The sequence below is a fragment of the Triticum urartu genome, chromosome 6A, assembly GCF_056163025.1.
Source record: "Triticum urartu cultivar PI428250 chromosome 6A, HENAU_Tu73, whole genome shotgun sequence".
In the NCBI taxonomy this organism is placed as follows: Eukaryota; Viridiplantae; Streptophyta; class Magnoliopsida; order Poales; family Poaceae; genus Triticum; species Triticum urartu.
The window spans coordinates 96,193,470-96,220,709 of record NC_141878.1 but is presented as its reverse complement, the minus strand read 5'-3'; the positions used below and the strand labels follow the sequence as shown (position 1 = coordinate 96,220,709).

Here is a 27,240-nt window from a genome sequence, read left to right as displayed (position 1 = left end):
CTCTTTACTGATTTACTGGCCCCCGCATGTTTGTTTTTAATCAAGATCTGTAGGACAGTGCGACGGCGATTCTGTAGAAGTGCATGCTCTAGCCAATGCAACCAAAAGACCGATCTTAGAGAGAGGGCCGGACATTATACTCCAACACTCCCCCTCACGTCTATGTTCGTTTGGAGCTATATAATGTGGGCAGCGGAAGCAGGGGCAGGCCGCAATTATTTATTGTGTTTATTGGGTTTTGAACCATGAACCTATTGGTTGTAAGTTTATGCACCTAACCAGTTCATCCATCAGACCGATCTAAGGAAGAGACTAGGCAACACATTATACGTCAACACTCCCCCTCACGTGTGGCTCCCTCAGACCTAAACGTGGACCGAAAGTGGGCTACAATTTAATTGCGCCAGCCGGGTCTTGAACTCAAGACCTCTTGACTTTGATACCATGTAGAAGTGCATGCTCTAGCCAATGCAACCAAAAAACCGATCTTAGAGAGAGAGCCGGACATTATACTCCAACAGATTCAACTATGGGTGAACCGGCCTTGAAGCACTAGTGAGTTTAGCGACCCGTCGGTAGGGGTGATTCGCAGGCGCTGGATGTGTGCGACGGATCAACAGCCAGTATGTAGGCGGCTCCTGGTTAGGCCAACTCCACCGCACGACCCCAAACGGACGTCTGTTTTGTCTGGATTCTGTACGTTTGGGTAGGGCAACGAGGTCGTGTCCGGGCGTGTCCTGGGATGCGGTGGTCGTGCGCCCAGCGTGCGGCCCCATCCCTTTGCCCCATCCTGTCCGTCAGGGCCAAAAATGCCCATATTTTCATCAAAACTAGTTTTACAACCCAAATTTGTCTGAAAATTAAAATAGTTTTACAACCCAATTGAAATTGTCTTTAATAAAATAGTTTTACAACCAAATCAAAATTGTCTTGAGTGAACATAAAATGGACCAATACATCTATTGGTTGCCAATGTGATCCCACACGTGCTCAACCAAGTCATTTTGAAGATTCAAATGAGTGTGCCAATCACGCATCTCACGGTGGAATTGGGCAAACTGTTCAAATGTGGCCGGGTCTTGGTGCAGGGGCTCAATATTTTCACCTTGATAATCAAATCCTTGGTTGAAGATACTCTCATCACGCTCGTCCTCGACGATCATGTTGTGCATGATCACACAAGCAGTCATCACCTCCCAAAGCTTCCTTTCATCCCATGACAGTGCGGGGTTTCGAACGATACCCCACCGGGATTGAAGCACACCAAAAGCACATTCCACATCCTTTCTAACACTCTCTTGCATTTGGGCAAATCTCTTTCTCTTCTCACTTTGGGGTTTCGAGATTGTCTTCACAAAAGTTGACCACTGAGGATATATACCATCTGCTAGATAGTATCCCTTGTTGTACTGGTGGTCGTTGATCTCAAAGTTGACAGGTGGGGAGTGGCCTTCTGCAAGCCTCGCTGTAGCACGTTGATATCATTGTGAGAACCTGCCATGCCGAAGAAAGAATGCCATATCCAAAGATCCTGCGATGCCACCGCTTCTAATATGACAGTGCACCCTTTGACATGCCCCTTGTACTGGCCCTGGCAAGCAAATGGACAGTTCTTCCACTCCTAGTGCATACAATCTATGCTGCCAAGCATGCCTGGAAAGCCTCTAGCTGCGTTGGTCGCCAACAATCTCTCTGTATCAGCGGCAGTTGGCTGCCTCAAGTACTCTGGGCCAAACACCTCGATCACAGCCTGGCAAAACTTGTAGATTGACATCAGACATGTTGTCTCACTCATACGCACATACTCATCCACCAGATCGCCTGGAATTCCATATGCAAGCATGCGGATGGTCGCGGTGCATTTCTGGTAAGAGGAGAATCCAAGCTTGCCAAAAGCATCCGTCTTGCACTCGAAGTATTGGTCATGAGCAACCACTCCCTCTCGGATACGATTGAACACATGCCTTGCCATTCGAAAACGGTGACGGAATTTATCCGGCTTGAAGAGCGGGGTGTTGGCAAAATAATCGGCATAGAGCAGGGCGTGGCCTCTCTCCCTGTTGCGGTTCAGGTTGGGAGCACGGCCAGAGACTGACCCCCTGTACCGAGGAAGCTGCCATTGAATGTGGTCATGAACGACCAGTGCAGCCACCACAAGATCTTCATCATCCGACGTCGAATCGTCCGATGAACAAAGGAAGTGATGGAAGAAAACTTGTTTCCACTGTCCATACCTTTGGGGGCAAAATGCCAAACACCTCGCAGTCATGGTGGCGAAGAGGCCGCGATGATCACCTCGACGCAGTAGGGGTGGTTGCCGGCCGGCTACTGGCCGCTCTGGAGCTCTCGTCGGAAGCTGCCGAGGCCACCGTGGTACGTCGCCGGCGGTCGTGTCCCCTCTGCGACCGGCAAAGACGGCGATGGCCAAACCTCCGATCGACGGCCAAAACTACGGCCAAAGCGTGGGCGTGGTGGCGGCCATGTCGAGACGTGGTTTGGTAGGGATGGTCGGGGGCTGTGCGGTGAGGAGGCGGTCGGAGAATAGCGGCGGCGCTGGCGGCGGCGCTGGGCGGGAGAGAGAGGGTGGAAGCATTGGGAGCAGAGGGACTGCTAGTGTCCCCGGCAGGCGGGCCACGGGGGGGACAAGGGCATGCTTCCAGGCCGTCCGTGCGCGTCCGTTTCACCCCAAACCGAGCGCAAGTTTGGGCCGGGGATGGGCCGAAAACGGACGGAATCCAGACATTTGTCCATTTGAGGCCGCGCGCTGGGCCACGCTATTCGTCCATTTTACCCCAAACGGACGTGCGCGGACAGGATGGGGTCGCGCGGGTGGAGTTGGCCTTATGGCACCGGCCAGAGACGGTTTGGGATGCGGCAGCGCGCGAGGCAGCCCGGCGCAGCGGAGTCAAAGGATGGGCAACGCGCAAGGCGGCCCGGTGGCTCAAGAGGCCGGGGCACAACACGGCGTGGCATGGCGGCGGTTTGGAGCCCGGTGGAGAGGCAGCCTGACCACTTTGACGAAGACGACTCGCGGCCCGGCCGGAGATGCTGCAAATGGTGTCGGAGCGGCTCGGAGGCCGGTTCGATGCGGGGCGCTCCACGGCAGGTCCACGGAGGCAAGCAGAAAGGCGACTGAGGCCCCAGTGAGGCGGGTTACGCCCGTGGCCGATGACTTGACCCGAGACCGTGGTACGAGGTGAACGACAAAGGAGGTGCCCAAGGTCGGGGCGGCTCACTGCTAGGCGATGGATGCAGCTCGAAGTCGTTGAGGTGCAGCCATAATGGTGAAGATGTGGCGACGGTGACTTATGGCCTCAGGGGAGCTCAATGCAACGGTGGGTAACGTCGACTCACGGCAGGAGTAAGCCGGCGAGGTATTTGGCGAGGCCGGCTCTGCCGCGGTGGCTTGCGGAAGGATGAGATGCGCGACAAGGCGGGGCGACTCGGCCGTGCGAAGAAGTGTTTGGTGCGAAGCGAGTTGGTTCAGGAGGGAGAAGTGGCAGTTTAAAGCTTGCTCCAGTGACTTGGCATAGACATGGCAGAGCTGGCGATTTGAGCGGCTCTGAAGGCCGGGTAAGGCCACATCGGCGGGTCAGAAACACCTGGCCGGCTCATTGAGGTAAGGCGACTCATCGACGACGGCTTTCAGGACCGCAACCGTACATGGCCTTGACCCGTGACCCGAGGTAGCAGAAGAATCCGCGGCAATTCAACAGTAGCGGAGAAACGCCGGCGACTTAGCGCAGGGTCGCGAGTGTGAGATGAGGCCCGAGGCAGCGTCAGATGGAGGCGGCCGACCATAGTGAAAACAGTGCGAGGCGAGTCACCGCAACGGGTCAGAGACGTAGCTCGGTAGGCCGGCTCAACAACGGAGGCGGCGCAAGGCTGGGCTCGAGGCCGCGTTGATTTGCGGCAGAGTCGGAGTAGCAGGTAGCGGCTCACAGCGGCTCGGAGTCGCGGCAGAGGGCCAGCCCGGGGCCTGAGGCGGGCGGATTGGCGAAGCGCGACGGTGACTTGACAGAGGCTGGCGGCTCACGGCGCAACACGTGGTGTATGGCGCGACAACGTAGATGGAGCGGTCAATGAGGCGCCGACGGGTCGAAGTAGTGGCAGGTTAAAGCGAGGGCACGACCGGTCCATCTTCGAAGCAGCAGATCAAACGTGACGCGGCGGGTTAAGCGCGAGGTGGCTCAGATGCAGGGCGGCGGTGGCTTGGCCATGGATTTGTGCGGAGGCGGAGCGACGGGTCGATGGGAGGCGGCGCAAAGGAGCGCTAAGGCAGGGTGACTCTCGCAGCAACAAACCGAGGCGGAGAGGCACTCGTGGAACGGCGGCTCATAGCAGAGCGGTCGCAGATGGCGACGAAAGCAGTGGAGCAAGGAGGTTTCAGGAGACGGCTGCTCGACGCAAATCCGTGGAGGCAACGGCGAGTCAAGGCCGCAACAAACAGCGGTGGTCTGTGATTCTAATGACGCCGTCTCAACATGGCGTGTCCATGGCGGAGATGGAGCTTGGCGACTCAGAGGCGAAAGGCGGGTCACAACGGTGGGAGTGTGAGGACGGCTCAACGAACGCTCCAGCGGAGGCGACTCGGAATTGCTCTGCCGAAGGCGGGTTAGGGCAACTCCAACGCAGGGACCCAAACGGACATGGATTTTGTCCGCATTTTGTCCTTTTGGGTTGTCCGTCCGCTTAGCGGACGTGAGGCGGACACGCACGGCGTGTGGATAGACCCAACGCACAAGACCAAAAAGCGGACAAGCGAGACTGCCGGCGTCCCTCGAGGCCACGCTCCTCCGCGGCCGCGCGTACTGGACGTCTTGCCCTGGTGCTCAGCTAATGGCAGAGCCGAAGGCGAAGAGCACCTACTGCTTCTTGAGCTGCGAGTCGAAGTTGAGTTGGAAGGCGAGGTAGATCTTGGGCGTGGTCGTGGCCGTCCTGCACCATCGCGTTCCTCGTCCGCCGTCGCTGCCGCCGCGGCCTGTGCTCCTCCTCCCGCGGTGCTCCTCCACCCGACGCGGCCTCCGACCGCCTCCGCTCCTCCTCCCGCCGCGCTCCTCCGCCCGCCACGGCCGCGGCCACGGCCTCCACCACCGACCTACCGGCTCGCCGCGCCGCCTTGTTCCTCCGCCAATGGCCGGCCGCCCGCTGCGCTCCTCTGCCGCCATGGCCTGCACCACCGGCCGGCCGGCCGCCGCAGCCACCGCGTTTCTCTCGCGCCACCCGCCGCAATCCTCTGCCGCTATGGCCTACACCTCGAGTCCTCGTATGGCAGGAAGTGCAAGTCGCTGCCTGGTGGGTCCAGGCCGGACACGAGAGGGAAGGAGCGGGCGAGAGCGGACGAGAGGAGCGCCCAGTTTTGTTCGCCACGGACCCATTCGTGGCCCATTTTTGCGCCCAGTTTGGGTTGGGACGGACACAGAGCTATCAGGACCCCGATTCCAAGTCACATCGATCTAGCCGGTAACACCTCATATCACTTTGCAGCCTCACGCACGGTATTCCCACAGGTGTCGCCTTACCATGGCCCGGGACCGTTTGCGCCATTTGGCTCACGTATATGATAGTGTTTCTAGCAACCATATGACAGAGAACCCGGGCCGACATGGCTAGTCGTGAACCCAAAGCGGCACTAACCCAGAAGTCCTTTACCGCGGACACAGCTATTCGAATAGATCATTTATAACCCTGCAGGGGTGTACCTCTTCACACACGCTCTCGCCACTTACCACCATGTACATGTCATGTATCTCGGCAACCTTCAAGCGGAAGCCTAGCGAGGGAGTCGGCCACGACCTGACTAACCACACAAGTCTCTAGTCCAGGTTTATCGCCTATTCGGGTTCCATCCGCGAGGACATCCGGCCGGAGTTTCGCTCACAGCCCCAAACGATGTGTGCAGGGTTCCCGGGACACCAAACGGGCACCCGGTACACCGTGCCACGGTGTATCTACCGCATCATAGCCCACCCCTAGGGTCAGCGCTACGCACGGCCGCCAACACATATCCTACAAACACCAGAAACTAGTTGCAACTCCTGGACAGAGGGCAAGGGCAGTTAATAAGTCGAGAGGGTCCATTGGTTTCGGGCCCAATGCGTGGTAGTAGTTGTTCATGGATCACAAACACAGAACTCAGTTCCTGAGGATGGTTTCAATGAGACAACCCACCATGTACTCCTACATGGCCTCTCACCGCTACCTTTACCAAATCGTGTTCACACAGTAGGACATGTTCATCACTGCTCCAATTCATCCCCGATGAATCAGACCTGACTCAACTCTAAGCAGTAGCAAGCATGACAAACAAGCATGAATGAGTAGGCACATCAGGGCTCAAACAACTCCTACTCATGCTAGTGGGTTTCATCTATTTACTGTGGCAATGACAGGTCATGCAGAGGATAAGGGGTTCAACTACCGCAGCAAGTAACAGTTGAATCGTTGTTGTCCTAATGCAGTAAAAGAGGGCAGGAGCGAGAGAGTGGGATTGTATCGGAATGAACAAGGGGGTTTTGCTTGCCTGGCACTTCTAAAGATATCATTGGGTCTTCATCAGTGTCAATGATCACAGCGTCGGTACAACGTCTATCGAGAGGGGACAACCACCGACAACAGAGAAGGAACACAATCAATGCAATGCACAGCATGATGCATGATAATGACATGGCAATATGTTGTTGATTGAGCTAATGCAACTAGCAACACAATTAAATGAAGTTGGTTTGAATACAAGATTCAAATTCAAACTCCATATATGATTAGTTAAATGCCATTTATTTGTTTTGTCCAAAATAGAGGACAAACATTGTTCAAACATGCATGAAAATGGTACAGATGGATTCCTTGAATTTTTCTGATAATTTTTCATATATAATTTATTTCATTTGGATTTACGGTTGATTTACTATGAATTTTTGAAGTTTAGGCAATTTTCTGGAATTTTCTGAATTATTTTTAATCTAGAAATGACTTATTGCGTCAGCACTGTGTCATGCCTGCATCACCAAGTCAACAGCAGCGGTCTAGGTCAAACCTGGCCAGTGGGGTCCACTGGTCAGTGACACAATGTTGTTCAGTGTCAAAGACAGGTGGGGCCTGGTCAACGGTGACGTGGCCAGGTCAAACTGACATGTGGGCCCGTGGGGTTAGTTTAGTCTAAACAGGAGCTAAGCAGTGTTAATTAGGCCGTGGGGCCCAGTAGTCAGTGGCTTTGGGGAGGGTTAGCTGGCGGTGATTAGCGCTAATCACGCGGCCACGTCGGCTCGCCGGAGTCCCACCGGCGGCGACCAAATCTACGGCGGAAGCTCGCCGGGGTTGCGCTATAGGCGGCGTATGGACGCGTGAAGGCCACCAGAAGGTAGCCCGAGCACGCCCGCATCTAGCTAGCCGCATGGGAGGCCGCGTGGTCACCGAAATCGACTACAGCAAGCGCATCTGCGGTGGCCGGAGTTTGGACGTGGAAGGGGTCGACGCTACGGTGCACTAGAGGGGAAACCGAAGGGTGCTGCATGCTCCTCGAAGTGCAGCGAACACGGTGACGCGCTCAGGCGCAAGCTGGGTGGCCCTGGCCATGGCGGTGAGGAACTACGGCGGCGATGAGCTCTCGGGTCCGGTGGTTAGTGCGGCTACGGCACACAAACGAGGAAGAGAGGAGAGGGGAAACGACGAGGTGCTCATGGCGAGGCCGTCGGGGTGCTCAGCAGGCTCGGAGGAGGTCCGGTGCAGGTGGAACGGCGGTGACGATCTCGGCGGACCGAGGTTGAAGAAGACGGCGTGGTCGGCGTTTGAGGGCGTTCGGGCTTGCGCTTGTTGAGGGGGAAGCTTCACGGCGTCGAGGCGGACAGCGGGGATAGCACGGAGAGGCGTGGGGACGGCTGTGGCCGCGGTGGTCGGCGATGGTGGCGAGGGTGGCGTTCGGCCGTGAGAGGGAGAGAGAGCAGAGGAGAGGAAAGAGGTCCAGGGAGAGAGGGGAGAGGACGAGGGGGTCAGGGGGTGTGCGTGGCGGCGACCAGGCAGTCGAGGGGGGCACGCAGGCAGGGAGGAGCCAGCGCGGCTCGCCTGCGCATCGGGCACGCAGCTGCTTCTCCTCCTGGCAGGAGGAAGAAGACAGTGCTGCCCCTGGTGGGCCGGGCTGGCTTTGCCCAGTAGGCCACTACAGTGGTGGGCTGCACGGTAAGGTTCCTCTCTTTTATTTCTGTTACCTTTTCTAATTTCTGTTTTTCTGTTCTGGTTTAAAATAAATAGTAAACCATTCATAAAATCCTAGAAATAATTATGGGTGCTTTCTGAGTTATTCCAGTGACCCTTGACAATTTCCAACATTTTTGGAGCAACTAATATATATATATAGCATTTAAATAGCTCCAATTCAAATATGGTTGAATTAATTCAAAGTCCAAATATGTCCTGCAAAAATGTCAACCATTTTCGGTAGATGCTTCCACCTTGATCCAGAAATGATGAACATTTTTAAAGGGCATTTTGAAATCATTGAAAAAGATTTTAGTAAACCCTAGTTGGTTTAAGGGGGGTGCTGGGGGTTCTGTCATCCCCATTTCAGTTTCATAAAAAAATAAACATGATGCCATGATGATCATGCAAGAGTAAGCAAAGCTAAGCTAGGGCTGTGACAACTCACCCCCACTAAACAAGAATCTCGGCCCGAGATTCAAGACGTGAAGTAAGAAGGAAGGGGGGGTCACAAAACTATCGTAGTCTTCTCGATCCAACTGCCCTTCCCGAGGATGTTGACTCATTGCGTCATCTTGATCTTGACGTCTTTGCTTTCCGGATCTTCATCCAGCATGATGACGGCAGAAAGAAATTCTACAGGAGTCGATCTCCTCGGAGATCGAGCACTCAAGATCAACTCATGGAGTGAGATATAAAACATCTCTTGAGCTGAGACACGAAACACACATCAGGGGTGATGGAAAGAAGCGGATGATAAAGGTTCAAATTTGGTAGGCAACAATTCCACGCTTAAGTAGGATGGTGCATGGTTTCAAAGTAGCGAGGAGATAATTGCCATGATACCATAACGAGACATCTTAAGGAAGGTGACTCGCAGAAATATTCCCTTAAGTGGCAAAAAGAATTACTTTTGATTCAGAGATCATTGAAACTCTTCATAGCAGCTTAAGGCAATTTACAATTGATCATTTGAGATAGCTCGAAGAGATGGCATACTCGGACTAGGATGGATGATGTGGACTATCTTGTTGAAGACAACACAAGGGATGTTTTTGCTTAAGCGTGCTCTCAAGAACTTGAGCATTTCCATATTCATCAAGGTTCTACCAACATCCGTGGCGAGGATCCTGGCAACACGACATACTACCATGATGACTAGTGATGGATGATGCGGATACAAAGGAGGATAACACCTTCTCAGATCTTCCCTTAGCGAGGCTAAGGGAACAGAATCTGGACAATCGACCGAGAGACATTTAGCACTCTGCCTCTAATGTTCTCCTTGATGTGCTAGCGTAATCCATTCATAGATATGGTTTGATATCTAGAACATCAAGTAAAAGGTCGGACTTCGAAAGCTCAAGAATCCATAAGGAATAACTACGGAGGCAGATCCTGTGAGATCCTTATGGGGAGGTGACCAACTTCTTCAACCAGGACATCCACGTTAGGTGTGTTGGCCACGGCATCCACGGTACCGGTTACAGAGGGACCAACAATACAGTTCTTGGAGTACGTTCCAACCAGCATATCTGCCTGAGATTCAGATCTGGTTGGTGTTAGGATATTCCAGACTCATCGAGTCTAGAAAGAAAATGAAAGTTTGCAACACAAATCGACGAGATGTCATTGCGAGATTCTCAGGAAATGGACTATGGTAGTAAGCTCCAAAACATGAGCTGGTTCTGCTAAACACATGTGAACATGTTGTCCCGGACAAGCATGACCACATAGTAGTCTTACAATGGAACACTACCGAGTCCTAGTTGGGAACCATCATCAAGGATATCGAAGTCCTTGCATAAGTCATATGATTAGCTCTTATGAAGAAACTTCTTTTCCCTGAACAAATCAGCCAGTGGCTTGGTGTGGTAGGGAATACAAATGGAATGGAGGTAGCGAGCCTGTCAAACCATAGAATACTTCGCACATGCATGACTGACTTGGGATGGTACCAGAGGAAACAAAAACAACCTTTCTCGAACTCACGGCGGCAACTTGCATCGTTTGTACGTGAACTTAGAGGAGGTCACTACTTTCATCCAAACATATTCTACATGAACGGGCATGAAGAAAATGCTTACACAAGTTTTCAACACTAGCTGGATGTTCAACACAAATCATGGAGGAGACAAAATGCTGCTGATGGGCTCAACATCAACTCATCGAAATTTCCATATCACTGGACTTCCACCATTATGTGAACAATGTGATAGTATTGGTCAGACCAAAAGATGTACTGGTGTATGCTCGAGGGATCATCCACAAGTAAGACAACATTACGAACATCGTTGGTTCTGATTTGACTTGACGATAGCCCATACTCAAGTCAAAGTTTTGACAAGGCAATAGATCCAACAACTGATCACGAGGACCAATCGATGGAGATATCACCTTCCTTCAGCACACACACACACACACAAAAGGATATCCCTTAACTTGAACTAAGTCAGACAAGTTTCTATCTTCCAACTCTCCAAGTTGTTGTTTAGCTTAACCAACCAGCTCAGGGATATCCAACACGGATTCTTGGAGAAGGGGTGGTTTACAAGAAACCAACTTGATCACGAACTTAACATAGCGGTCAGGTGACAACCTGGTAGCACTTCCGAGAATATATTCGGAGAGTCACGAACCACCGATATGTTACTAAGCTCGAGAACAACCTTGCTTTTCAGGGCAAGTTGATATGATCAAAAGAGTGAGGGATTGACACAATCCTAACTCATTGATCGAAGAGTGCACCGGAAATAAGGACTAGGTAGCACGATCAATCTTAGGATGATGATTCAATAACCAACACGCTAAGAATGAGAATATTGCCCATTAACTACCAAGCAACGAGGTTGCTAGGAGTACCGATTTCACACATCACAGTTCACTTGTCGGCATTCCGGTTATGGCAACACAGGACCGAGGAATGAACGATGATGGCGAGAGTATCGCTGCATCAAAAATTCATAAGAGAAGGTGCAATTCTCATGATGTTCCTGACATAAAAGTGGGTAATACTTCGGGGTAGAACAGAATCAAAGCTTGATTGCATTTGATCTGCGGAATACAACTGCTTCGACCCAATCCTAGAAATGGATGAGGTACTGGAGTTTGTTTCTCCTAGTCATTCTGAACTAGAATGGCTTGACGGACCACAGGAATAATAAGCATCGATAACACGGATGCACAATTACTCCTGACTATCAATTGATAGATGATGGTTGGAATACAAATGAAGAGGGACAACTCAAGGGAACATATATCTTTCTGAGTTGTGGATACATAGGTTAGTATGTTGAGCAAAGCTCAACATTTCTCCCGGATAACCCATGCAGAAAGGTAGAACTGGCAGATTCACAATGTAGAATGGAGAACTCATTAAGAGCACTCTGGTTGTGATCTTTTGATTCAAACAAATTTTCTGCCAAGGATGATTCATGGTATTTGGAAGAATGATATACCATGGACCTCGAGGACTAATGCAAAGGTTACTAATATCCTAAAGGTACGAGCAACACTATCGACACGAGGTAAGTAGAGTGAATCTTGGGTCAAGAACCCAAGAGTAGAATGCCTACTACTAAATGGCATCACGGGATGCTTTCGAGAATGGTGGCCAGAATCATCACACCGGAAACACAAAGCATTGATAGATTACTAGGTGACTCCCTAAGACACCTAGGGTCATAATAATAGCTCCGACATATAAGTCGAGGTAATAGAGTACCTCAACTCACCGATTAGTGTGGTTAAACTAGCCCAAAGGAACGTTGGTAACGGGAGGAAGGAATTTGCAAATGCATCAGACTAGTTAGAAACCTGGGATGACTCGGACAGCATAACGACTGTAAATGCTCAAAAATATTTGAGACATCCTACAAAATAGTGGCATGACCGCTCAACATCACCATATCAAGGTTCTGAGATCAACTAAGAACACATGGAAGTAGTAGGAACTGAACAGAGGCTTGAATACATCAATCCTATAAGTCTCTAACATAGTAACTCGTCATCCTGATAGATAGATGAGAAGGCCTAGTTCTTAATCCCCGTAGAAGGGAAGAGGTTGACTCAGATCAGAAGGCCATGAGGTATAAGGAGTAAAAAGAGCCTTACGTTCCCTTCCACAATCAATTCCCTTATATAACTAAAGCATTTCTAGACTCAACTTCGACCAGTTTGGCTTGGTAATCCTACAGGCAGTCAGGCTCTGATACCAAAGCTGTCAGGACCCCGATTCCAAGTCACATCGATCTAGCCGGTAACACCTCATATCACTTTGCGGCCTCACGCACGGTATTCCCACGGGTGTCGCCTTATCATGGCCCGGGACCGTTTGCACCTTTTGGCTCACATATATGATAGTGTCGCTAGCAACCATATGACAGAGAACCCGGGCCGACATGGCTAGTCGTGAACCCAAAGCGGCACTAACCTATGGGGACATGCATACACGAATCACATCGAGCATGTCGGTCAGCAGCGTGTGAATCCGGGCTGTAGCACTGGGCTAACAGGACTCCGGGAACCCGGGCTGTAGCAGGCTAGGCAGGACTCCGGATTTCACCGCGTGACATTTTCCCGAAGGGATAGACACAGGAACGAAGTGAAACACATGTCGGCTAATCAAGTGTCCTGAGCAGTAGTGCTGGGCTAGCAGGACTTCGGTGAACCGGGCTGTAGCGGACTACTATGGCTCATGGAAGCGCTAGACTGCATTTCCCCATAAGAGAGGCTGCTAAGGATAAACAACTAGATTGTCGGATCCCACACATACCAAGCATTTCAATCATACACACAATATGCTCGATATGTGTAAATACAACATGGCATCACAACATAACTCTACGACTCAAGTATTATTCATTAGGCTCCGAGGAGCGAGATATTACAAACATGGTCTCATGACCCAACAATCATAGCATACAGATCAAGGCACAAATGGAAGCTTAACATGTCTGAGTACAGACATCTACAAATGGAAAAGGCTAAGAAGCCTGACTATCTACCAGATCCTGCCGGGGGCACAAGATCGTAGCTGAGGTATCAAGCTAAACGTCGAAGTCCACACGAAACTACTAGCGAGACTGATGTCTCTCTGCAAAACATAAAATAGGCAAACGTGAGTACAAATGTACCCAGCAAGACTTACATCAGAACTATCTACATATGCATCGGTATCAATAAAGGGGGTGGTGGAGTTTAACTGCAGCAACCAGCTTTGACTCAGTGGCTAACCTGAACTACGACTGCAAGAGGTGGCGCACACGAGTCCACATCTTCACCATATCAATACACCACTATGGATCCGCTCCCGTCTCCCTACGAGAACGCCATCCATAGCACTCACGCTTATCTTGCGCATTTTAGAGTATCCACTTTCACTTGTGTATGAACTGTTATAGGCAACCCAGAAGTCCTTTACCGCGGACACGACTATTCGAATAAATCATTTATAACCCTGCAGGGGTGTACCTCTTCACACACGCTCTCGCCACTTACCACCATGTACACGTCATGTATCTCGGCAACCTTCAAGCGGAAGCCTGGCGAGGGAGTCGGCCACGACCTGACTAACCACACAAGTCTCTAGTCTAGGTTTATCGCCTATTCGGGTTCCATCCGCGAGGAGATCCGGCCGGAGTTTCGCTCACAGCCCCAAACGATGTGTGCAGGGTTCCCGAGACACCAAACGGGCGCCCGGTACACCGTGCCACGGTGTATCTACCGCATCATAGCCCACCCCTAGGGTCAGCGCTACGCACAGCCGCCAACACATATCCTACAAACACCAGAAACTAGTTGCAACTCCTGGATAGAGGGCAAGGGCAGTTAATAAGTCGAGAGGGTCCATTGGTTTCAGTCCCAATGCGTGGTAGTAGCTGTTCATGGATCACAAACACAGAACTCAGTTCCTGAGGATGGTTTCAATGAGACAACCCACCATGTACTCCTACATGGCCTCTCACCGCTACCTTTACCAAATCGTGTTCACACACTTAGCTCACACAGTAGGACATGTTCATCACTGTTCCAATTCATCCCCGATGAATCAGACCTGACTCAACTATAAGCAGTAGCAGGCATGACAAACAAGCATGAATGAGTAGGCACATCAGGGCTCAAACAACTCCTACTCATGCTAGTGGGTTTCATCTATTTACTGTGGCAATGACAGGTCATGCAGAGGATAAGGGGTTCAACTACCGCAGCAAGTAACAGTTGAATCATTGTTGTCCTAATGCAGTAAAAGAGGGCAGGAGCGAGAGAGAGGGATTGTATCGGAATGAACAAGGGGGTTTTGCTTGCCTGGCACTTCTGAAGATATCATTGGGTCTTCATCAGTGTCAACGATCACAGCGTCGGTACAACGTCTACCGAGAGGGGACAACCACCGGCAACAGAGAAGGAACACAATCAATGCAATGCATAGCATGATGCATGATAATGACATGGCAATATGTTGTTGATTGAGCTAATGCAACTAGCAACACAATTAAATGAAGTTGGTTTGAATACAAGATTCAAATTCAAACTCCATATATGATTAGTTAAATGCCATTTATTTGTTTTGTCCAAAACAGAGGACAAACATTGTTCAAACATGCATAAAAATGGTACAGATGGATTCCTTGAATTTTTCTGATAATTTTTCATACATAATTTATTTCATTTGGAGTTACGGTTGATTTACTATGAATTTTTGAAGTTTAGGCAATTTTCTGAATTATTTTTAATCTAGAAATGACTTATTGCGTCAGCACTGCGTCATGCCTGCGTCACCAAGTCAACAGCAGCGGTCTAGGTCAAACCTGACCAGTGGGGTCCACTGGTCAATGACACAATGCTGTTCAGTGTCAATGACAGGTGGGGCCTGGTCAACGGTGACGTGGCCAGGTCAAACTGACATGTGGGCTCGTGGGGTTAGTTTAGTCTAAACAGGAGCTAAGCAGTGTTAATTAGGCCGTGGGGCCCAGTAGTCAGTGGCTCTGGGGAGGGTTAGCTGTCGGTGATTAGCGCTAATCACGCGGCCACGTCGGCTCGCCGGAGTCCCACCGGCGGCGACCAAATCTATGGTGGAAGCTCGCCGGGGCTGCGCTATAGGCGGCGTATGGACGCGCGAAGGCCACCAGAAGGTAGCCCGAGCACGCCCGCATCTAGCTAGCCGCACGGGAGGCCGCGTGGTCGCCGGAATCGACGACGGCGAGCGCATCCGCGGTGGTCGGAGTTCGGACGTGGAAGGGGTCGACGCTACGGTGCACTAGAGGGGAAACCGAAGGGTGCTGTGGGCTCCTGGGAGTGCAGCGAACACGGTGACGTGCTCAGGCGCAAGCTGGGGTGGCCTTGGCCACGGCGGTGAGGAACTACGGCGGCGATGAGCTCTCGGGTCCGGTGGTTAGTGCGGCTACGGCACACAAACGAGGAAGAGAGGAGAGGGGAAATGACGAGGTGCTCACGGCGAGGCCGTCGGGGTGCTCAGCAGGCTCGGAGGAGGTCCGGTGCAGGCGGAACGGCGGTGACGATCTCGGCGGACCGAGGTTGAAGAAGACGGCGTGGTCGGCGTTTGAGGGCGTCCGGGCATGCGCTTGTTGAGGGGGAAGCTTCACGGCGTCGAGGCGGACAGCGGGGATAGCACGGAGAGGCGTGGGGACGGCTGTGGCCGCGGTGGTCGGCGATGGTGGCGAGGGTGGCGTTCGGCCGTGAGAGGGAGAGAGAGCAGAGGAGGGGAAAGAGGTCCAGGGAGAGAGGGGAGAGGACGAGGGGGTCAGGGGGTGTGCGTGGCGGCGACCAGGCAGTCGAGGGGGGCACGCAGGCAGGGAGGAGCCAGCGCGGCTTGCCTGCGCATCAGGCACGCAGCTGCTTCTCCTCCTGGCAGGAGGAAGAAGACAGTGCTGCCCCTGGTGGGCCGGGCTGGCTTTGCCCAGTAGGCCACTACAGTGGTGGGCTGCACGGTAAGGTTCCTCTCTTTTATTTCTGTTACCTTTTCTAATTTCTGTTTTTCTGTTCTGGTTTAAAATAAATAGTAAACCATTCATAAAATCCTAGAAATAATTATGGGTGCTTTCTGAGTTATTCCAGTGACCCTTGACAATTTCCAACATTTTTGGAGCAACTAAAATATATATATATAGCATTTAAATAGCTCCAATTCAAATATGGTTGAATTAATTCAAAGTCCAAATATGTCCTGCAAAAATGTCAACCATTTTCGGTAGATGCTTCCACCTTGATCCAGAAATGATGAACATTTTTAAAGGGCATTTTGAAATCATTGAAAAAGATTTTAGTAAACCCTAGTTGGTTTAAGGGGGGTGCTGGGGGTTCTGTCATCCCCATTGCAGTTTCATAAAAAAAATAAACATGATGCCATGATGATCATGCAAGAGTAAGCAAAGCTAAGCTAGGGCTGTGACAAGAACGGACAGCAAGCGGACGCTGTGTCCGCTTGGGTCGCCCCGTTGGGCCAACTTTTGTGTCCGGCTGACCCAAACCGACGAAATGGAACGCCCCATTGGAGTTGCTCTTAGGGCATCTCCAGCCGTTGGCCCCCCAGGAGGGGCAAAAAATCGCCCCTGGGGGCGCACCGGCGCTAAACCGCGCACTGGGGGCGTGATGCCCCCAGTCGCGCCCCCACGGGTTTTTAAAATGTTTAAATTCGGGGCAAACACAACGCAAACACGGGCGAGTTCGTTCAAATTTAAACATATTTTACAAAAAAAGAAAAAAAAACTACCGCGGGCTACCCCCGCCGTCTCCCTCGCCGCCCGCCCATGCGGTTCTACATGCCGAGGAGGCTGTAGAACCGCGTGTAGTCACCGTCGTCGTCGTCGTCGCCCCCGCCTACGCCTCTGCCGTCCCTGCTGCATCCCTCCCGCGGTTGGCGCGGCGGGTTGGACGGTCCGGGGGCATCGTCGTCGTCGCTATCGAGGACGACGACACCGTCCTCGTCCTCGCGCCCACGTTTGCGGGCGGCGATCTTCTCCAGGGCCCGGCGCTGCCGGATCATCTCCTCGCGCAGGTAGTCGTCGCGCGACCACCGCATGGCGTCCTCGTCGGAGAAGCCGCGCCGGGCTATCTCCTCGTACTCCGGGGGAGGCTGGACTCCACCTTGGGCTCAACGAGGGCGCCGGAGCTGCGGGTGCGGGCGCTGACAGGCGTGTCCTGGGGCTCCGGCTTGACGGGGCGGAGGTGGAGGCAGGGAGAGCCACCGGAGCTGCGGGTACACGCGCTGACAGGCGTGTCCTGGGGCTCTGGCTTGACGGGGCGGAGGTGGAGGCAGGGAGAGCCGCCGGACGAGGAGGAGGACACTCCGGTCTCCATGCGCCTCGGCGTTCAGGAGCTTCCCCGACGACAGCGTGAGGAGGACGGGGGAGCGGGGTACTCGAGGCGCGGCGTGTTGCCGCCCTCGATGTACTCGAGGACGGACTCCAACGTGCGCCCGGGCACGCCCCACCACCGACGCCGGCCGGCGGCGTTGAACCTGCCGGAGGGCACGACGCCGTTGGTGGCCTCGAGCTGCTCGCCGTGCCGGCGGCGGAAGTACGGCTCCCAGATTGGGCTGTCGGTGACGTACCGGGGCCCCTCCCTCGCCGCACGCGGCAGGGACGAGCGGATGCGTGCGATCTTCGCACGCCACGCCGCGTCGGTGGGTACCGGGGGCACCGGCACACCGCCGGTGCTGATCCTCCACGCCCGGGGCACCCGCATGTCCGGCGGGACCGGGTACTCGGCCTCGAAAAGGAGGCGAGCCTCGTCCTCATGCAGATGACGGCGCCCGAATCCGTTCGCCGCCGCGCCCTCGCCTGGGAAACGCTCGGCCATGCTTTCTCAACTGGTGACGGCGAGAGGAGGAAAGGGGGAGAAATGAGCGCATCGTCGGTGGATGATCGGGGTGAGTCTCTCCGGCGCGCTTGCAGTCGGCTTTTATAGGCGGAGACGCGCGTGGTAGGCTTGGCCGGCGCGTTACGCGTGGCGTGATTGCGTGGCGGCCAAGGGACGCGTCGCCCAGCCTTCACTGCACCGCCTGTGAGGCATCAATGGAGGCTGACCGGCGCGGCAGCGCGCGGCAGCTTTGGCATTGATTCGCCGCGGGAAACGAGACGATGAGGACGAGAAGGTGCGAGAAGAGAGTAGAGTCGCTAACGCGGCAGGCCCGCGGCTCTTCGCGCTAAAAACGATTCGCCCGGCGCCCCCGAGCGACCCCAGCGCGCCGGGTTTGGGTTGAGTCCGCCGGCGCCAATTTTGGCCCGAGCCGACGAAAACTGGGCTCTTGAAAACACGACTGGACTGATTTTTTGACACCGGCGGACGAAAACACGCAGAGAGCCTTTTTGGAGGCGCGGCTGAAGATGCACTTAGAGTCAGAAGCGGAGCGAAGCGAGGCCACGCCCAAATCTCCGGGTCGTTGACTCCGTAGTTAAGGTTGTTTCTGATTCCAGGCCGTGTATATCCTTTGCTATTTTTTTACGGTTTTGCTATTTTTCAGCCGGATGAAAACAATTGGGGTTCATCCGTTTTTCTGTTCGTCCGATCGCTTTGTTGAGATTTGTGCTATTCCTTTTTTTCCTGATCTCTGTCTGTTTGGTTGCTACGGGGCCCGCATAATTTGTCGGGAGAGACTCGTTAATTGCGTGCGCCCGCCCGCCCTCTACTCGCTGAATGCCTTCTTCATTTCGAATTTTTTCTTTTCGCTTTCTCGCCCCCTCGTCTCTTCCCCTTCCTATTTTTCCAGCGGCGGATACCTCGGTGAGTTGGAGATCTGGAGTCATGGCGATTTTGATTGGGAGTTCTCCTTCGATGCTCGCTTGAGGGCTTGGTGGTCAGGCAGCCGGAGTTCTTCTCTCCCCGTCGCTGCATCTCTCCTCTGTTGCTATTTCCCTTTCGGTTCCCTGTTGCTCAGATCTGTGGGTTGCTCGGGTGTTATGATCTGTAGGGTTATGTGATGTTGTGCTTTGGGGATCGAGTGTTGTGATCTGTGATGTGATGTGTTGGGCTCTTGTGATGTTTCCCCTTTGGTTAGGCGCCCGTGTGTGTTTGCCTGATCGATTCTGTTTGCGTCATAGTGATTCTTCAGTTAGTTCATTTGGATCCTAGTTGTAGCTGCTATTTTTCGTTAGTTGGTATCCTGATTTTTGTTTAGTTATCTCCGGTAGTAGCTGTTAATTTTTAGATCTAGCATGCTTTGGTACGAGTTGAGTTTGATTTTGGTCTCTGATGTGAGGGGTTGGTCTCCCATAGTACGTTGCGCTGTTGTATTGCTTGGAGAATTATAGGTCCTCATAGTACTTGGCCAGCTCATGCTGTAGTTTTTGCTGCTGGGTAGTAGTACGTGGTGCTGTCGTAATTCTCATTTTTCTCTGTCATGGCATGGTAGAGGGTTCAGTTTCTCCAGTGTAATAGTTGATTGCCATTTGTTCTCTAATGTACTCCATGTAGGCAGGGGTGGTAGTTCTATGGGAATTTTAGGTGCTTGCCATTTCTTTTAGTATTTACTGAAGCTATGCCTCTGTAATTTAAGTTGGTTTGCCACTGTATTATATGATGCTTATAACCGTACTAGCATTGTGATTCTTGCTTGCTAGTCATTCTAATTCAAGTGTATCAGAACTGTAATTCTAGTAGTTTGTTTTTTTAGACCGGCACCGAATGCCTCTTTCTTATTTTGTATGTCACATACACGGCAGGTGGTCTCCTAGATTTAGTTAGGTCCAAATTAAGTGGTTTTATTCAGGTTGGATGTGAGAAAGCCACATCAATGTTCAGGCCGGGTTCGTTCAGTAGCTAGGTTTGGTTTACTAATTGGCCATTGCGAGTTGCGACTAGAGTTAATCTTATGCTCTGGATTTCTTGTGCATTTGTTTGTTACTGTTGGCTTGTTTCATCTGAAATTTGTTGTTTATTACTGAAGATGAAGATTGTTGGACTTGACTGATCTTCTGAGTTCTATTTTTTATCTACTGAAGAAAATGGCATGCTCCCTTTGGTAGGCAAAGCATATAATTGTGGTGTGTGAAGTTGTAAAATGGAATTAACGGGATAATAAGAACAAGAACATGGAACAGTACTAGGTACTTGTATTTGTGATTAAATCGGTTGATGTGTATGTTGATTCAGTATAACATTGTCTGTTTGTGTTGATGCTAGCTATGCCACAATTATATATCATAGGTTATGACTGTTTAGTCCTGATTTCCTAGGTTTTTTCCTGGTATGTACTGTAATTTATGTTGTCTGCCATTGTAATTTCAATTGTTCACTTTTGTAAATTTTGATTGCTTTGAATGTAATTCGAGTGATCTAGCTTTGTAATTCCAGTGGTGTTATGAGTGTAGTTCTAGCACTTTTTTTTTCTTGGTTTCTACTGTAATTTTAGGGGAGTTCCATTGTAAATCGTTTGTAATTTTTTGATTTATTTCCGCAGTGATATCTCTATATTTTGCAGTGGCTTACTAGTGTATTTTTTATCGATTACGACTGTAATTCCAATGGTTATAGGGATCTAGCTCTGTAATTCCAGAGATGTAGCTTTGTAATTCCAGTAGTTTTAGTATTGCTGATGATTGTAATTCCAGTAGTTTTATTCCTGGTTACTACTGTTATTGTAAGTGAGTTCTATTTCTATACCAATGTAATTCTAGAGATGTAGCTCTTTATTTCCAATAGTATATTGTTTTAGAGTGTAGTTTCCAATAGTAAATAGTCAGCTGTATTTTATCAGTATTTTTAGTGTAATATCAGAGTTATTTTATTGTGATTTCAGCTTGAACGTGTGTAAATGTGAGATTGCTCCTGAGTGTTGTTTTCCTATCACTGGATTGCTCCGGACTGCCCTTTTCTTATCACTTTATTTACTCTGTAAATCTTAGTTTTTGCTGTTATTTGTAAGTGAGATCACAGTTTTATTGTTAGTATAATTTTAGTCTTTTTACTATAAGTTGTAAGTGAAATTACAGTGCCAATTGTAGTGTAATTTTAGGTTAGTTACTCTATCTTTGTCAGTGTTTTTACTCTTTAATTCTTAGTGGATTCTTTTAGTGCAATGACTCCTAATCTTTGAGTTTACTCAGCAATTTATAGTGGATTTCTTAGTGTAATTACTTTATATTTGTAGTGTAATTACTGTATAATTTTAGTGTAATTACTCTATCTCGTCAGTTCTTTTCACACTGCAAATTGTAGTGGAATTCACACTGTAATTGAGTGTGATAATCTCTGTTTCATTGATTTACACTGTAAATTCTAGTGGAATTGTAGTGTGGTGTCACCATAATTTTATTAATGTAATTTATTCCCCTCGCTGCGTGCTTGAGCAGGTTGGTGGTCAGGCGTCCAGCGCTCTCCCATCAGTTGCGCCGCCGCATCTCCCGGCCGAGGTCTGCCGCCTGATCTGTGCTGTATCTCCCACTCACCCTGCACCCCACCCCGCCCCTCCAAATCTCTCCCTCCCCTTCTTCTTTTTGCGGGTTTTTTGATGTGTTCTTTGGGTCCTCAGATCGATTTTGAGTAGGTTGCTGCTGGTGATGTGTGCATCGTTAGGGCACTCAGATCCGTTCCCGTTTGTTTTTGGTAGTTAAATGTGATAGCCCCCGCGGCCTCTAGTTGTCCTGTTCGCGCGCTTTGATTAGGCTTCAGGAGAGATTCGTCTGCTATAGGGGATTCATCTTCTATGTGTGGTCGTTTGGATTAGGGCGTGTTTGTTTTGAATCGGCTGGACCGTGTCCTGCTGCTTCTTCACATGTATGACCTTGACCTGCAGTCCAGGCTGCAGCGCGCCAACGCCGCTGGCTTCTGTACCACCAGACCTAGTAGAACCCACATCTGAACAAACAAAACATCTGCCATGTCCGGAATCTACATGATCCTGTTATCTGTGTTTGATTAGGCAGCTTTGTTTCTTGCTCTGTTATTGTAGGGTCATTTAGGGTTCCAAATCCCATTTAAGTTACCTATTCACTTTATCATGTACGTAGGTAGTTTTCAGTGTAACTTTAGTGGTAGTGGAATTACTGTGTGTTGTCTGTTTATTTTACAGTATATTTTAGTATGTATCTTATATGTAATTGCACTGCTATTTTGAGTGTTTTTATCAAATGTAATTTTTTAGTGGTTTAGGTGTTGCAAATTGTTCCAGTGTACTTTTCAATGCATTCTCATTTGTAATTGCTACAGTAATCTTGCTGTAATTACTTTCTTTAGCTATAGTCTTTTTGTTGTAGTTACAGAGTAATCTCACTATAATTAGAGAGTAATCGCACTGTTAATTGGAGCATATTGGGTAGAGTTTAATATCCTATCTTTTGTCAGTGATTATGTACTTTGTAGTGGGTTTTTAGTGCATTTAGTGCTGATATTGTAGTGTCAGTTTTGGAGCTTTTGTCGGTTGCTGGAGACGATTGCAAGAGCATGGGTTTTTAGTTCTTCAGTGTTGCACCTATGTGGTATCTTTTGCTTGAGGCAGCTGGTTTGGCCATCCAGAGCAATTTGTGTTAGTTAGGTATATGCCCTAGAGCTTGTTAGCCTAGGTCGATGTTCCTATCTCTTGTTATTTTTTTCTTGAGCTCAATAGCAGTCCATTTATGTCAGGCAGAATGTGTTTCTAGAGCTAGGTCCCCTTTTTTCTTTGTTTAGTAGGTCTTTTTTAGGTTAATTTTCTATGATTTTCATTTTTTGTGATGTTGGCTTTACCCATTTTTCGGATGCTAATGCTGGCCGTGGATTTATTTTGCCCCATTTCAATGTCACTAGCATCCCACCGGCCTCATTCTTCACAAATAAACTCAATTCTATCTCTGAAGAACTGCCTGATGAAGATATTTTCATCTGCTTCATGTGTGTTGCTTTCTCCACATTCTTGTGTCCAAATTCTAGCCTTTCGCCCAGCCCCAAATATCTCCATATCTTCAGAGATTGTAGCTCCGCGATGAATTTCGATTTATCTAGGCTTGTCTATGAGTGACTCCTTAGCAGTATTAAAAAGTTTAAGGATTCTACAAAGGTTGCTTCCAAGAGATCAATCACAGATGGCGGCTGTCACTACGCTTGAGCTGTGACTTATTTCTTTTCTTTTATTCCCTTTTTATGCTGCTTCCTTTGTTTATTGTTATTTAATTATCTTTTCTTTATTTTTCTGCTAGGTTTCTTACCTTGACCGTGTGCACTCTGGGTTGAATTCTCTTCCTGACAGCAAGCCTAGAGTTCTGGTATGGAGAGGTAACAAAGTTAAGGATTTCTCGGAATTACATAAGAGCAACAGTCGTTCGTATGGCAAGAGGCCGTTGAAGCGTTTATCACCATCAGTTTACGCACAGGTTAGTCCTTGTTTGTCTTTTTCTTAACTTTCTTTGTCAACTTTTTTTCATAGTTAGCTCTCACCGAATATTCTACCTTTTTTTGTGTTCAGAAGTCTTGTGAAAAGTTTTCATGTTCAGTAACAAGTGGTGCAGCTACCTATAGTATCCCCTTTGCCAATAAGATTTCAACATCAGAAGTTCATGCTCCAGCTGTTGATAATGTCTCTTTTGCCTGTAAAGTTGAAACGGCTTATGCTTCACGGTTTGGAAATGATGTAAGCTTTTTCTTGCCTTTTTTGCTGTTTTCTCCTCCTTTTTTGTATATCATTTTTTCACTTATGCATGTCATTTGTTTTCTTTTTGTAGGTTGTGCAACAAATAGTTGGACTTGTTCAGTCTTCAAATGCCTCTAAGCCTCAGACTTTTCAAGATTGGTCGGAGTCCCTTGTTTCAAGATTTATACTGGATTTACAGTGTCCAGTGTAATTCTAAGTGGATTTACACTGTAATTCCTACTGGATTTACACTGTAATTCTAGGTGGATTTACACTGTAATTCCTACTGGATTTACACTGTAATTCTATGTGAATTTACAGTGTAATTCTTACTGGATTTACACTGTAATTCCTACTGGATTTGTAGTGTCTTAGTGGATTTGAACTGAAATGCTTGGTGTAATATTTAGTGAATTTTACAATGTTTTACGGTGGATTCATACTGGATTTACAGTGTTTTTCTTAGTGGATTTATAGCAGTATTTATAGTGTAAATCTTATTAGGAATATGCAACTTGTATTCTCATGAGGCCATAGGCTGATATATATACATGTACAGGTGTGGAACATATGCAGGAAACTCTTTATACAACGGGATAAATACAAAGGGGTACATGACTTATATTATAACTCTAACACCCCCCTCAAACTCAACTCATGGTGGATGAACAACACTGAGTTTGGAGAGATAAAAGCCATGTTGTGCTCTAGTCTGGGCCTTCGTCAGAAAATCCGCCAACTGTAACTCAGAAGGCACATACTAAAGAGCAATAACCTGATCCTGCACACCAGCGCGCACATAGAAAGCATCAACACCAATATGCTTGGTGAGCTCATGCTTCACAGGATCGCGCGCAATGCTAATAGCACATGTACTGTCAGATAAGAGCTGAGTCAATGTAGTGACAGCAACACCAAAATCCTGAAGTAATCACCGTAACCAAGTCACCTCTGCCGTCAAAAGAGCCATTGCTCGCAACTCAGCCTCGGCACTCGAATGGGAAGCTGCAATCTGTTTCTTTGTCTTCCAGGTAATGAGAGAACCACCAAGAAAAACACAGTAAGCAGAAAATGAATGGCGATCTGAAGGATCACTAGCCCACGTAGCATCCGAATAGGCCTGAAGCTGTAAAGAACTGGAGCGAGGAAAGAATAGACGGTGAGAGATCATGCCCCGGAGATATCAAAGAATACGAAGGAGATGACTATAGTGAATCGATGTGGGAGCAGAGACGAACTGACTCAGAATATGAGGATAAGAGATGTCCGGACGAGTGACAGCTAGATAGACAAGACTGCCAACAAGATGACGATAACGCGTCGGGTCAGGGAGAGGATCACCATTAGTAGCATGGAGGTGAAGATTGAGCTCCATAGGAGTCTCAACAATGCGCTCGTCAGTAAGAGCAGCACGAGCAAGAAGATCCTGGATATACTTTTCCTGGGATATAAAAAAGGCATCAGAGGTATAAGAGACTTCAATCCCAAGAAAGTAGCGAAGAGGTCCAAGATCAGACATAAGAAACTGCTCACTAAGACGAGCCTTTACAAAGGCACTATACTCGGGGTCATCTCCAGTGATGATCATGTCATCAACATAGAGAAGAAGAAGAGTCCGACCACAAGGAGAAAGGTGAATAAACAATGTTGGATCATGAGCACTTGCTGAAAAACCAGCGGCAGTGACCACAGAGGCAAAACGCTCAAACCAGGCATGGAGGGCTTGCTTAAGGCCATAGAGAGAGCGACGAAGACGACATACCATCCCATCAGGAATAGAATACCCAGGTGGTGGCTGCATGTACACCTCCTCACGCAGCTCACTATTAAGAAAGGCATTCTTAACATCAAGCTGAGAGATAGACCAGTGGCATGCAGAGGCAACGGCATGAAGTGTACGAACAATGGTCATATGGGCCATAGGAGCAAAAGTCTCATCATAATCACGACTATGCTCCTGCTGAAAACCACGAGCCACAAGACGAGCTTTGTGACGCTCAAGAGAACCATCGGAGCGAGTCTTAACCTTGTAGACCCACTTACAAGTGATGGGACGGACTCCGGGAGGAAGAGAAACAAGATCCCAGGTACCAGTGCGTTCAAGAGCAGCAATCTCCTCTACCATCGCAAACTGCCATTCAGGATGAATAACAGCCTGACGATAAGAAGTCAGCTCAAGAACAGCAGCACCAGCGGTGGGAAATCCAAAGCGATCAATAGGCGGACGAGGACGAGAACGCAAGCCATAAGTAGGCTGAGAGGAAGATGACGACTCATCCACAGAGGCATCCACAGGTCGTGAACGACGAATGTAATGCTGAGGAAAAGATGGAACAATATAAGGAGGAATCGCCAAGGTAGAATCGGGGGGTGGCGACGAAGAAGTCACCGGAGATGAAGGTGTAGAATCCGGTGACATGCTAGGCGAGGAGACCGAGGAAGATGGTGGCTGCAAATCGACTGGAGGTGGAGAAGCAGAGGGAGTGGAACGAAGAGGTACATGCTCGACGGGGGTGATAGGTGAGTCAGGAAAAGTGAGGAAAGAGATATCCTCCACTGAAAAAGTCGAGGAAGATGGGCGTGGGTAGAAGGGACGAGACTCATCAAAAGTCACGTCTCGAGAGATACGCATCCAAAGACCGATAGGATCCCAACAACGATAGCCCTTATGCTCATCACTGTAGCCTAAGAAGACACACTCAACAGACTGAGCGGTCAGTTTGGTGCGTTCGCGAGGAGCGAGAAGAACATAGCAAACACAACCAAACAAGTGAAGCATCAAATAATCAGGAGAACGATCAAAAAGATGCTCGAAAGGAACACCACCCTGTAGAGCGGCGGAAGGCTGTATATTGATAAGATAGGTGGAGGTGAAGACGGCCTCAGCCCAAAAATGAGGCGGGAGAGAGGCAGCAATCATCAATGCACGAGCCGTCTCAAGAAGATGTCGATACTTTCGCTCAGTCACACCATTCTGAGCATGAGCACCGGGACAAGAGAATTGAGAGAGAGTTCCTTGCTCAGCAAGAACACCACGCAACATCTTAGAGATATACTCGCCAGCGGAGTCAGCACGAAAAACACGAATGGGTGAAGAGAACTGAGTATGAACCATGGCAGCACAACGCTTATAAATAGACAACACCTCACTATGAGAAGTCATGAAATAAAGCCATGTGTAACGAGAGAAATCATCTATGAAAATAATATAGTATTTATGACCACCTTTCGAAGCGAAAGGAGCCGGACCCCATACATCAGAATGGACTAAATCGAAAGGACGCTTAGACACTGACTCACTATGTGAATATGGTAACTGAATCTGCTTGCCAAGACGACAACCCTGACACTCTAAAGAGACATTTCCTGAGACAGACCCCAGAAGACCTCGACGAACTAAAGACGACAACCGAGAACCACACAGATGACCAAGGGGATGATGCCACTGCTTGAAGGAACCAGTAAAGAAGGCGACTGAAGCGGAG

General features: G+C 49.5%; 2 protein-coding genes across 3 annotated transcripts; one reads left to right on the top strand and one right to left on the bottom strand.

The window, feature by feature from the left end:
• Window positions 1-959: 959 nt before the first annotated feature.
• LOC147964201 (uncharacterized) lies at window positions 960-2,269 on the bottom strand. Its single transcript, XM_087529877.1, has 2 exons — window positions 1,633-2,269; window positions 960-1,465 (listed from the first exon to the last, which is right to left on the bottom strand). Exons 1-2 carry the CDS (start codon window positions 2,267-2,269, stop codon window positions 960-962), a joined length of 1,143 nt encoding a protein of 380 aa, XP_087386003.1.
• Window positions 2,270-18,665: 16,396 nt separating this feature from the next.
• LOC125514720 (uncharacterized) lies at window positions 18,666-24,324 on the top strand. Of its 2 annotated transcripts, none has more exons than XM_048680070.2 (5): window positions 18,666-18,936; window positions 21,504-21,563; window positions 23,325-23,498; window positions 23,594-23,755; window positions 23,847-24,324. In XM_048680070.2, exons 1-5 carry the CDS (start codon window positions 18,850-18,852, stop codon window positions 23,964-23,966), a joined length of 603 nt encoding a protein of 200 aa, XP_048536027.2. In that variant the 5' UTR covers window positions 18,666-18,849; the 3' UTR covers window positions 23,967-24,324. The 2 variants fall into 2 exon arrangements, with proteins under 2 accessions (XP_048536027.2, XP_048536026.2); XM_048680069.2 differs by having other exon boundaries at window positions 18,685-18,936; window positions 23,591-23,755.
• The last annotated feature ends 2,916 nt before the right edge of the window (window positions 24,325-27,240 follow it).

Excerpts from the sequence above, each read along its gene's own strand:
- LOC125514720 (XM_048680069.2), top strand. The coding sequence starts at position 18,850 with ATGCCTTCTTCATTTCGAATTTTTTCTTTTCGCTTTCTCGCCCCCTCG. Across the intron at positions 18,937-21,503 it reads TTCCAGCGGCGGATACCTCG|GTTGGTGGTCAGGCGTCCAG; the intron begins GTGAGTTGGAGA and ends GTGCTTGAGCAG. Across the intron at positions 23,499-23,590 it reads CACCATCAGTTTACGCACAG|AAGTCTTGTGAAAAGTTTTC; the intron begins GTTAGTCCTTGT and ends TTTTGTGTTCAG.
- LOC147964201 (XM_087529877.1), bottom strand. The coding sequence starts at position 2,269 with ATGACTGCGAGGTGTTTGGCATTTTGCCCCCAAAGGTATGGACAGTGG. Across the intron at positions 1,466-1,632 it reads CATGCTTGGCAGCATAGATT|CGAGGCTTGCAGAAGGCCAC; the intron begins GTATGCACTAGG and ends AACGTGCTACAG.